At 36.2% G+C, this 12,505-nt stretch overlaps 1 protein-coding gene across 1 annotated transcript in view; it reads right to left on the bottom strand.

Annotated features, from left to right (window-relative positions):
- The window catches only part of HFM1 (HFM1, ATP-dependent DNA helicase homolog (S. cerevisiae)), a 206,591-nt gene extending 194,993 nt beyond the window's left edge, over positions 1-11,598 (bottom strand). The window contains exons 1-2 of the mRNA XM_006831060.1: positions 11,508-11,598; positions 7,275-7,362 (exon numbers count right to left, since the gene is read on the bottom strand). Of these exons, the coding sequence (XP_006831123.1) occupies positions 7,275-7,362; positions 11,508-11,598 (179 nt within the window). The remainder of the gene's footprint in view (positions 1-7,274; positions 7,363-11,507) is intronic.
- Positions 11,599-12,505: the final 907 nt, after the last annotated feature.

Here is a 12,505-nt window from a genome sequence, read left to right as displayed (position 1 = left end):
GACATATTGTCAGAAGGGACCAGTCACTGGAGAAGGATATCATGTTTGGAATGTGGGGGATCAGAGAAAATGAGGAAGACCCCCAAAGAGATGGATTAGCCAAGTGGCAGCATCAATGGACTCAAGTGTGGCAGCAGTGGTGATACTGGCCCAGGATTGGGCAGTGTTTCGTTCTGCTGTGCATAAGGTCGCTATGGGTCAGCATCAACTCAATGACACCTAACAACAACAACAAAATGAAAGACCCAGTCTTTTACTTTTCTGCCTCTCATAGCTATTGTGACCATATTTTCCAAATCTATACTGTAACATTTGACAATGTCTGTTATATGTCTGACAACAGGCCTGAAGATGTGGGAGAGGGATCTCCAAACCCACCATAGACACTGGGCTTGATGATTTGTTAGGATTCACAGGACTCAGCTCATTACTGTGCTCCTGGCTATGACTCATTACAGCAAACTACAGAGCAAACTCAGCAAGAAGACAGGCAGATGAGGGCAATTCTGCAGGAAACCAGGCATAAGCTTCCAAGGGTTCTCTGCAAATGGAGCCACACAGAATGCACTTGATTTCCCCAGCAATGAGTTGTGACATGTGGAAGATGTTACTGGCCAGGGAAGCTTGTTAAAAGACTCAGAGACCAGAGTTTTTATTGGGGCTAATCATGTGACGTGATTGGAGTCCTGGTGTGGTGCTGTGGGCTAATGCATCAGACTGCAAAGTCATTTGAACTGCAAGATCGGTGGTTCAAGCTCACCAACTGCTCCTTGGAAACCCTACACAGGACCGCTATGGGTCGGAATTGACTTGATGACACTTCACAACAACAACAACATTCCTGTTACATATCCAAATTTCATATTCCCAAAAAGAAAGCAGGAATTCAATATAAATCATATTGTTTGTATGTTTAGGTACAGTAAGCCACTCTTACCAGATAATAGTGAGAATCTTCCCAAAATAAAAGTAACCAAAAGTCAGCCAAGGGCAAGCAACTGGCTTCACTGCCTCTAGGTTTATTCTCTTCTAATACATTTTACACATTCCTAGAAGGATATCATGTTTGGTAAGGTGGAGGGTCAGAGAAAAAGAGGAAGACCCAAATGAGATGGATTGGCCAAGTGGCAGTATTGATGGACTCAAGCGTGGCAACAATAGTGCGGTAGGCCCAGGATCAGGCAGTGTTTCGTTCAGCTGTGCATAAGGTCGCTATGAGTCGGTACTGACTCGATGGCACCTAACAACAACAGCCATATTAATTTAAGGTGCCCTGGTAGCGTAGTGGGTTGGTTATACATTAGGTTGCTAACTACAAGATCAACAGTTAAAGTCAACCAGAAACTCCATGGAAGATGAAGCTTTCTACTCCCATGATTTACAGCCTAGGAAACCCTATACAGGTCACTATGAGCCAGAATTTAATCAGAATCAACTCAGTGGCACACCAATGCCACCACTATATTAATGTGATATTGCTTTCATAATACTACATTTCTATTCAAAATCTTCCAAATAATGCCAAAATACCTAATGTTCTTTGGCCATCTGACACTTTGAACCATTACATGTTTCTTATGGTGTCCTGATGTGAAACTGATCAGTAAGTATGGGACTGTTAATCACAAGGACGGCAGGTTGGATCCCCAGCTGTCTGATCCCACCCAAAGAAAATGGACCACTTGATCAGCTCTTTTTGCTGCAGCAAGGGATCTGCTGTATATCCTCATTGTTGTCAAAAGTGACGACGGCCTTGGACTCGAGGGTGTACAGGAGCAGTTTGATAATTCTAATCAAAGTCAATGGTCCTATCTTTGCACTCTTGGGGGATTCCCACAGACTGGGCAATGCAGAGCCCACTGCTTAAAACTTTACTTACACGTGATATCAAAGATATTGTCCGATGATTTCCGCAGTCCATTGGGTCACCTCTCTTTGGAATGGGCACAAATATGGATTTCTTCCAATCAGTAGGCCAGATAGTTGTCTTCCAAATTTAGTGGCTTAGATGAGTCAGTGTCTCCAGTGCTGCATCACTTTCTTGAAAGATTTCAATTTTTATTCCATCAATTCCTGGTGCCTTGTTCTTTGCCAATTTCTTCAATGTACCTTGGGCTTCCTCCTTCAGGATCATTGGCTCTTAATCATATACTACCTCTTGAAATGGTTGAACATCAACCTTTTCCTTTTGGTACAGTGACTCTATACATTCCTTCCATCTTCTTTTGATGTTTTATGCATCATTCTATAATTTGCCCAGAGAATCCTTAAATAAGTAAGTCAAGGCTTGAATTTTTTTCTTTAATTCCACCAGCTTGAGAAACGCTGAGCATGTTTTTCCTTTTTGGTTTTCTGATTCCAGATCTTTGCACATTTGTTGTAATATTTGGCTTTATCTTCTCGAGCTGACCTTTGAAATTTTCTGTTCAGCACTTGGACCTCCTCATTTCTTCCATTTGCTTTAGCACCTCTATGCTGGAGAGCAAATTTCAGTGTCTCTTCTGACAACCATTTTGACCTCTTCCTTCTTTCTTAATGACTTTTTGCTTTTCTTCCTGTATGATATTCTTGATGTCATCCTACAACTCTTCTGTGCTGGGAGCTGTTGAGGGTAGAGAACGGCTTCAATTTGCTGCTTGACACAGTTCCAGCAAATAAGAAGAGTCATCTTGCAAGACAGATAGCTTTCAGAAGTCACTTTCTACTTTCTCTTTAAATTTACTTATAAACATATGCTTCTTGGACATATTTAGTGTTTATCTGTGGCATTAATACTTAATTGAGTGTGTGTTTTGATATTTTTTATGCTTTCTGATTGTCTCCAGGTAGATGTGATCAGGATGTGGGCTTCCCTTTTCACTATTCTTTTTGCTTAAGTCAGAGTAACTTTCACAGGTGTTGTCTGCCTCCCTAGTGTATGGCAGTTGGTATTGGTTCTTGCCTAGATTTTGGTGTTTTATAGAGTGTGATTGCAGCTTGACTATATGGCAGCAGTTGCTGTCTCTTCTTAGGTAATATAGGGAGAGAAAGAGTTCCCCAAAGGTAAAAGGGGGAGCATAAAACAGCAAAACAACAACAACAACAACAAAAAAAAAAACCAACAACAAAAAAACTAGGTTGACTACTGTCATCTATAATAGCAGAAAAGGGAAAAGACGGAGAGAAGGAAACAAAAAAATCTGTAGCCTAATATGAGTATGATTTTAATGTGCCCTTTCAGCTTCTTGCCTTCAAGGCCACCTGATAAATTTCAAGATGCCATTGTTGGTTTTTAAGCTGTACCTTAGGATTTAATTTAATTTTCGGCCTGTTTTGTTTTTAAACTTTCTTTCCCTCTCCACACCCTATGTTCTGGCTTTTCCCTATTAAAAAAAAAGTTCAGGGCCAGTTCTTTGGCTGCTGGTCTCTAAATGCTGAGAGTATCTGTGCGTTTGCGCGTCAGAACCCACCAATGGTGGGTGTGGTTGGTGTCCACTCACTCTGGCAACCCTTTTATTCACCAGAATGGAGGTGAGCAAACAGTAGGGGGCCAATGAACAGATACCAAAAAAAAAAAAAAAATCAGGACAAAGTATATTGTCCACCTTTGTTACAAAGTTTCCATGGTATTATTCAATGGTGTATTTGCTCCCCCACTTGGTCTTGCCACTTAGTCTTTCCCAAGTTGTTGGTTCCAGTCCGCCGTGCCTGGCAGATTCAAAAGTACATAATTTCTTATTTCAGCTACAAGTTCCACTAGCTATAAGCCTTCAAACTTTTAAAATATCCCTACCTATGTGGTTCAGAGTTTTGGAGCTCTGCTCTGAACCCACTAAAGGGAGTAATCTATTTATCTGCCTGTCTCTCTGTCTATTTTCTATCTTCTGTCTATACACATGCAATTATGATATAAGGAAGACTATGATAAACATAAGTTCAAATAATCTGTAAGAAGAGGGAAGGAAGACAATCTTTGGGAACCTGGGGCAATTACTTGGAGGAGGCAGGTTTTGAGTTTGACTTTGAGCTTGGCTTTGAAGGATATAAATTCTAGTGCATAGAGCAGTGCCTGGCACATCTTGTTGTTGTTAGGTGCTGTCCAGTAGGTTCCGCCTCATACCGACCCTATGCACAACAGATCGAAACACTGTCTGGTCCTACACCATCCTCAAAATCATTGTTCAGCATGAGCTCATTGCTGCTGCCACTGTCCCAATCCATCTTGTTGGGGACCTTATTCCTTTTTGCTAACCATCTACTTTATCAAAGATAATGTCCTCTTCCAGGCACTGATCCCTCCTGATAATGCGTCTGATGTATGAGAGACAAAATCTCGACATCCTGGCTTCTAAGGGGCACCCTAGCTGTACAGATTTGCTTATTTTTTTGGTAGTCCATGGTACTTTTAATATTCGTTGCCAAAACCAAAACTCAAAAAGCTGCAAAGCCCAACAAGCTGAAAAGCCTCTCGATTGTATTCATTTCTTCGTCCGCTGATTCCGTGTATCCTCTCGTGTCCCACTACCCCTGCAGAGAGCTGATCTCCCCGTACTTCTGGTCTTCTGTCTTTAGTGTTTAATGTATCAAATCTGTTCTTCAGATGATCTCTAAACTCAGGTAGGACATTTTCAAGGTCATATTTTGGCTCTCGCGGACTTGTTTTCATTTTCTTCAACTTCAGTTTGAATTACATATGAAGCTTCTAAACACCTAGACTCCTTTTATTTCCAATTGCATTAGTAGTGTCTATACAGGACTTCATAGGTATAATTAGGTTACATTTAACAAATGTTTGTTGACTCAATTCCATGATTTTTAACACATAAATAATCATGTTTGAAATCTCTAGTCTGTCATTTAAAGTCCTTCACATTCTACCTTCACCTTCTTTTTCTAAATTGATCAGTGTTTCCTCTTTTTAAATCTGCTTCAACAAAACTTTACTATACACTCTCTCCTAAAAGTCCTGTGATCTGTCCCATCTCCATTTCTTTTCTCTAGCTAATACATTAGTGTGTCCACTTCCTCTGTGCTATAATAATTATCACAACTTTCAAAACTCACTGAAGACCCCCAACCACTGTCATAAAGCCTGTATACCCAAATAACCTTCTCTTCAAATTTGAAACTTCTTTGCATAAATAAGACAGGACTTTAAAAGTTTATAGAATTTTTTCATTATCTTTGAATTACATTTTTCATGAACTTTTTGAAGCTCCCTTATATGCTTACCATTTACTTTGCACATATTTTTTACTTTATAACATTAGGACAATGACCATATGTTTCCATTTTCTCAGAACGGTCCTGAATAACACCTGCTGCCCAGTTTGGATGTACTCTTTCATTTTCAAAAGTGTTCCAGTCCGGATCTTAAAAGCTCATAAGCAGCCATTTAAGGTTTCTCCATGTGTGGAAGAAAGAAGAGTGATGAGAACTAAAGATGCCTGAAATCAATAAGTTGATTGTTACTGGTTGATATAACAGGTGAACATCAGTCACCATGACTCTGAAACCAGAACTAGATGGTGTCTGGTTACCACTACCAACTGCTCTAGAAGGGATCACATTATAAGGTCCCAGATATAGTAGAAGAAAATGTGGAACACAACTCAAAATTATAAAATAAGACTGGGCTTACTAGTCAGGAAGAGACTAGTAAGAACCTGAGACTATGGCCTCCAACCACCTTTCAGGTTTGGAATGGAACTCACCTTCGTGGCCCAGTTTTCAGCCAAGCAGTAGATAAGAGTATAGGGTGAACAACAACACTAATAAGGTATGCTCACCATGGAACAGTCAATCATTCAAGATCAAAAAAGCAACATTTACCTAAGGGCAAAGTTGAAAAGGAATGGGAAGAACAGTGAGATGGAAAGAAGAACCACAGGGTGGAAGTGGGATAACTGTTGTTGCATGGAGGGGACTGCAATCATTGAGACTTAAACAAAGTGTATGATTTGTTAGAGGCAAAACTGATGAGCTTCTCCGTAAACCTTCACTCAAGTCACACACAAAAAAGTTTTTAAAAAAATCAAAACTATAGAACAATTCTACTGTCTGGTGGGGTCACTATGAGTAAAAAAATTGATTCAATGGCTCCTAATAAAAACAATGTTCTAAAATAAGATAGTGGTGATGGTTGGACAACTCTGTTGTATGTGTCGAGTCAGTTCTGGCTCATAGTAACTCTGTATAGGCTTCCAGACACACTGGTGGCTTTGTAGGATGAGCACTGGACTGGCCAACCGTGTGGTTGCCAGTCCAGTTCTCACCCTACAGCACCACACCAGGGCCCTGAACAATTCTATGAAATACTAAAAACCACTGAATTGTAACTTTACAGAGTGGATTTTATGATCTGTGAATAATAATCAAAACAAAAAAGCTGCTATTAAAAACAAATGAAAAAAAAAAAAAAAGTGTCCCAGTTTGGATGATGAATTACACTGTCATTCTAATATCTATTCATGGCCTTCTCATACATATATTTAATCTCCTCAACTAGATTTCAAATGTTTCAAGCAAACTTAAATTTCATCCCTTTCAGTATTCAATTACATTTGAATGAAGAAAAAAAGTGAGTAAAATAATACATAATACAATTTAGTTAATGCTTCATTGAAACAGGATAATTCAATAAAATAAATACATAGAAAATTTTAAAATAAAGGCAATTCATATGTGAAAACCTACAGAAGTCAGAAAGACTATTTTTATTTTCTTTTGTCCCACATCTTTATTTCTACCCTACTTTCTGCCTGCACTGAATCTGCCTATCATTCACCTTTGGCCATACAGCCATTCTATTTCTAAATGTGCCATCACTCCTTTTCCTGAGCTACTTTTTAACCATTCTTCCAGTCTTTACTTTGGCCAAAATAACTTGAAAAATCAGAAATGCAGATAAATGGGAGCCAATTAAGAGAGACAGTACTCTACTTTTAAAGTAACATTTAAGATGTTAAACTTCAGTTACTCCCTTAGATGTGACATTCTATTGATGCTTCATTTATTTATATATTTATTTAAAGAAAGAAAATTTAATGGAGCTCTGGTAGCATAGTGGTTATGAATCAGGCTGGGAACCGCAAGGTCAGCAGTTAGAAACTAACAGCTGTTACACAGGAGAAAGATGAGGCTTTCTGCTCCCATACAGACTTACAGCCTCGGAAACCCTGTACAGGGTAGCTATGAGTTGGAACCGACTCCATGACACACAACCACCAAAGGTTTTTAAATTAATAAACACCATAATCTATATATTGTTTTATCATTTTTTAAAGCAGACTTACTTTTCAGTTCTACTTGGTTTTTCAAAAAACAAAGTGTCCATAGAAAAAAAGCAGTCATTTGATTTCTGCATTGTTGAAGCTCTGAAAACTGTAAGGGAGGGGGGGAGAAAGTTTTTAATTTTATTTACAAAGATGTAGAAAAATATTTTGGATAAATAAACTATAATTAATAATTTCCCAGGATGTCCAGTAAAATATAACCACAGACTACCTTTCTAACTTTATTTTCTGCAACTTCTTCCAAAGTACCTCTAAGTGTTCAAATAGATTATTCTCTGTTCTACACTCATTCATGCATTGTCACACTTGTAGGCCTCTCCTCAAATTGCACCAATGCCTAGAATGTGTTTTTTTTCCATTCCCAAATGGCAAATCCCTACTCATCCTCAAAGGTATAGGTCAAATGTCATTTCTTCTTCAAAGACTTCTCTGAATTTGTCCTCATCCCCAAAGCAAAATCAAATCATTCCTTTTGGACTCTAATGCTACTCTGTTTATCCTCTATTACAGAACTTAGAGGAGAGTAGATTTTATTGTGAATGTATGCATCTCTAAGAATATATGTATCTAAACAATAAATAAAGAAGTATGCCTTATTTATTATGTTCAGTATAATTTTGGTGGTGGTGGTAGTAGTGGTTGTGTGCCATCAAGTCAGTTTGTACTCGTAGTGATCTTGTATAGGGTTCCTGAGGCTATAAATCTTTATGAGAGCAGAAACCAGAAACCTTCATCTTCCTCCCATTCAGTATCTTTAAGAATTAAAAAATATAAACATCACTGACATAGTATACCAATTTATACATGTACTGACTTTCACAAATTAAAAGAATTAATTTTGATGTAATCTGCATGTATTTATGTATCTCCTGTTCTCGTTCTGTGTGTGTGTGTCCCTCTCTCTTCATGGTCCTATCCCCACCCTATCTCATAAACACACAGCCAGAATGCAAAATTTTAGTAGCTGCTCAAAGGGATAGTCAAATTCTAGAACATAATGAACCAAGGTTCTGAAGAACTAGCTGATTTAGTTTTCCATAGCGTTTTTCCTATTTTGCTTCCTTTTTCTCTTTCTCATGATGGTATTGGTTTGTCTTTGTCTTCACAGATTTCATGCTGACCCTGCAGGAATTCTACCAGATAATCTGCATGGCTTGCAAGAAGTACTTCTCAAAATTGTTCTATAGGAAGACAACAGGTGTTTCAAGAGATAAAGGTGTTTTACTGTCAAATAAATTTGGGATACACTAGGTTAAACAGAGTTCAACAGGATTTTTATTTTTTATTGGTAGATAAGACCTTTAATGCAATAATGTATATACTGAATCTCAAAATAGGGATTCAAAATACATCCTAGCATTTACCAAATTTATTCACCCTCACTTGCAGTTTTCTTCTAAGCATTCCAGGAGACCAATGTATGTCAGAACATTTCTTTCATTCTTTAGTAAATATTTATAGAGAAACTATTATCAGTCAGATATTAGAAAATGATATTTTATTGGTCGGAACCGACTCAACGGCTCTTAACAACAACAAAAAGACAACCTTATAAATCCTAAGAGTTTTATGCTTATCTTCAGGAAACTCACACTAATTGTTTAAGGATAGTTTGTTATTTCTTCCGGAGATATCCTCACAGATTAATGTGCATATCTTTTATCATCACAGAATACATCACTCATTTTTGTCTTCTAAATACACAGGCGATATATCTTTTGCTTCTCTTTTTTATCACCTAGTAGAACAGCACGGTATGGCATCATACGATAAGCACTGGATCGTAAAGTCAGTTTGAAATGTAAGGTTGGCAGTTCAAGCTCACCAGCCACTCCTCAGAAACCCTATACAGGGTCATTATGAGTTGAACTCAACTTGACAGCACCTAACAACAACAACAAGTACAACACAGTCTTTTTGATAGATTTTTTTCCATTTTTATTACTGCCTTGATTACACATGCTTGTAAAATAAAAGTCTATTCAAACACTAACTAGCACAGTATATGACAAATGGTAAATTTTCTCAAAAATTTGGTAAGAAAGGCTTAAATCTGGTAGACTTTTATATAATCCTTACTCCAATAGTTCTCTTAAACATAATTCTTTTGTATATAAGTAGAGTAGGATTTGGGGACGTTCTAAGTTATATGGTGTGGTGCTGTGGGTTAATGCACTGAACTGCATTGTCGGTTTGAACTTTAAGGTCAGTGGGTCAAGCTCACCAGTCATTCCTTGGAAACCCTATAAAGGGTCACTATGGGTTGAAACTGACTCAATGGCACATAACAACAAAACAACAAAATACATATATATGTGTGTATGTGTGTGCTTTTAAAGTAAATTCTTTCTACAGGCATTTTTTTGATATATTCTTTACTTTGACAATGACTGTTCTTTATGATTTAGTCCAATGGATAAGAAACTTTTAAAGAAAGTTTTGCATTCTTATAAAATCACAACTCATTTATTGAAAACTTCATTTTTATTTCTTAAAATGATAGCTAAGGAGATAGATAATGAGAAAAAACTTAAATATAAATATTTGCAATTTTAATATATAACAGAAGACACGTTACTGAAGATTGGTAGTTGGTGAACAACACATCTTCCCAAAGTTTGTATATCTAAAAACTACACTGAATCATTTGCAGATTTCCACTACTATATTAAATTTCATACAAAGCCTGTGTTTTTTATTATTTAATATACTTGTTTTAGGTTACTGATGGTTTTGCCAGTATTTAATGTTATCTAAATCAGAGAATAATTACCAAAGATGTAGTACAAGACTGGCAGTTACCTGGTGAAATAAGCTCCTTTGTATATGCAAATGTTCTAAATTCCTGAAACCTATATAGCAGAAGTTCAATTGTTTACTATATTACAGTAATAAACAACAAATCTTCATCTTACTTTCTATTTCTAAGATTTACCAGATATATTTATTTACTACTGCCTTCTCCTCTTGAATTCAGTGAATAATTTTTTTTAATTATATTTAAAGTTGATAATAAAGAATATGGTGGTGGTGGTATGCCACGGAGTCAGTTCTGACTCACAGTGACCCTGCATAGGGTTTCTGAGGCTGTGAATCTTTACGGCAACAGAAAGCCTCATCTTTCTCCCACAGAACAGCTAGCAGTTTTGAACTGCTGACCTTGAGGTTAGCAGCCCAACTTGTAACCACTACACTATCGGAGTTCCTAACAATGAATATATATACCTTAAAATAATATTTAATATTAAAATAATTATTATTCTTTTTAGATATGATACATAAGCTGTTTCTCAAATGAGCTCTTTTGTTTTAGAGTTACACGCTGAAATAAATTTGCTTCAAAATAAAGGAGTGGAAAGGTATAGATGAAACAACATTGGCAATGAGTTGTCAATTGATCAAGATACATCATAGGTATATGGGGTTCATTACAATAGTCTCTATTAATTGAGAAGTCTTGTGGTGCAATGGTTAAAGCACTGGGCTGCTAACCCAAAAAGGCTCAGGGTTTGAACACACCAATCAATCTATAGAAGAACAATGCTCTGGTGGTACCATATGTTATGTGTTGGACTGCTATCTACAAGAACAGCAGTTCAAATCCACTAATAGCTCCTAGAGAGAAAGATGAGGCTTTCTGCTCTGGTGAAGATTTACGGCCTCAGAAACTGTCTACAGGGCTACTATAATTCAGATCTGACTCAACAGCACACAACCACCACCACTTATTGTACACATTTGAATTTTTCCCAAATTAAAAATTTTTTTACAAGTTTAACACACACACACCCCATATAAAAGATATTTTTTTACATTAAGTAAAGTTACCAAAACATAAAGGATAAAAACATTCAGCTCTGGAAACCTAGAAATATAATAAAAATCTAGGGCTGAACAAAGACTTGTATGTGATATAAGACAGTAGCACCATTTCTATAGACACATTGCTTCTTTCACAATGCAATTACTTTCCCTGCACATCAATATAGATATTACATTTCAATTTTTTTCTAAATTATGAAACATGATAGAATATTCTATAAGGAAAAACATGAAATCACATACACAAATAAACGTAAATCACATTTCTATTTATTCTGAAATTCTTAAAAGATTATAAATCTTTCCTCAGTATAGAAACTAAAAATCAAAGAAACTATGAGCACCATCTTGTGGAGAAATCCACATTACCAAGTCAGATTGTTGTGTACCGTCAAACTGATTCCAACTCACTAAGTCTCTCCAGTTTTCGAGGAAGGAAGAATGTTTCATCATGCAACCCCTGAGAAAATGAAACTAATAAAAGGGTTAAATCTGTACACATGCTAGGACTCCTCTGATTGATTCCAAATACTATGTATTTTTTCCATTGTTTTAGTTATTGAGTTTCTCTCCTACTATCTGGTTAACTTAACTGTCCTCATCATTTTTCTCAAGATCTTAATCATTCTGTCAGTAGCAATATATATATATAAATAAAATAAAATGTGTGACTCTATAAATGTTAAAACAACTTAACTATATGAATGATGGAAACTTGGAATAATAAGGAAAGAAGCAGATCATTCAGACACCTTACACTAATGAAATCTTCAACATCTTCAAGTACACAATTTCAGAGCTTAAAAAAAAACACACAAAACTATTAGCAATTAAATGAAGATGCTAATCATGGCTTTTTATTATCCAAAAATTAATTCTGTCTAACAATTGTAGTAGTACTATATATTTTTAAATAACAAAATATCTTTTTCTAAATTAAAATTCACCAGATCACGTTCAAATGGCTTTCAGAATTTAAATAGAAAAATTTGTAATTCTGAGGGCAATGTTCATGTGATTAAATTCTTTATTCTAAAAGAAACTGAAAACAAGATGACCGAACTATAAATTTAAAATATTTGTTTCAGGAAAAAAACCACCAAAAACAGTTTTATAAACTGCAAAGTCCCTTATAAAACAGTAAATATTTTCAAAAGAACATTTAGTTCAATCTCTAGTGTTAGCATGAAAGAGTCTAACTTGTTTTGACTCAAAATAAAAGTATTGTGTGTATATTTTAGTTCTTGTGCAAAATAAACACACCCTCTCTATAAAATTCTCTTTCTCCTTCTTCATTGTTATTCTTTATAACACTATCTGATAGCTGGTATTATATGTTTCGTTGTTTATTAACTTTCTCCCTCTAGAGCATGCAGGAACTTTTTTATGGCATTGTAGAATAAGCACTG

The sequence above is a fragment of the Chrysochloris asiatica genome, unplaced genomic scaffold, assembly GCF_000296735.1.
Source record: "Chrysochloris asiatica unplaced genomic scaffold, ChrAsi1.0 scaffold00002, whole genome shotgun sequence".
In the NCBI taxonomy this organism is placed as follows: Eukaryota; Metazoa; Chordata; class Mammalia; order Afrosoricida; family Chrysochloridae; genus Chrysochloris; species Chrysochloris asiatica.
The sequence above is the reverse complement of the archived record's forward strand: the minus strand, read 5'-3'. Positions and strand labels throughout refer to the sequence as shown.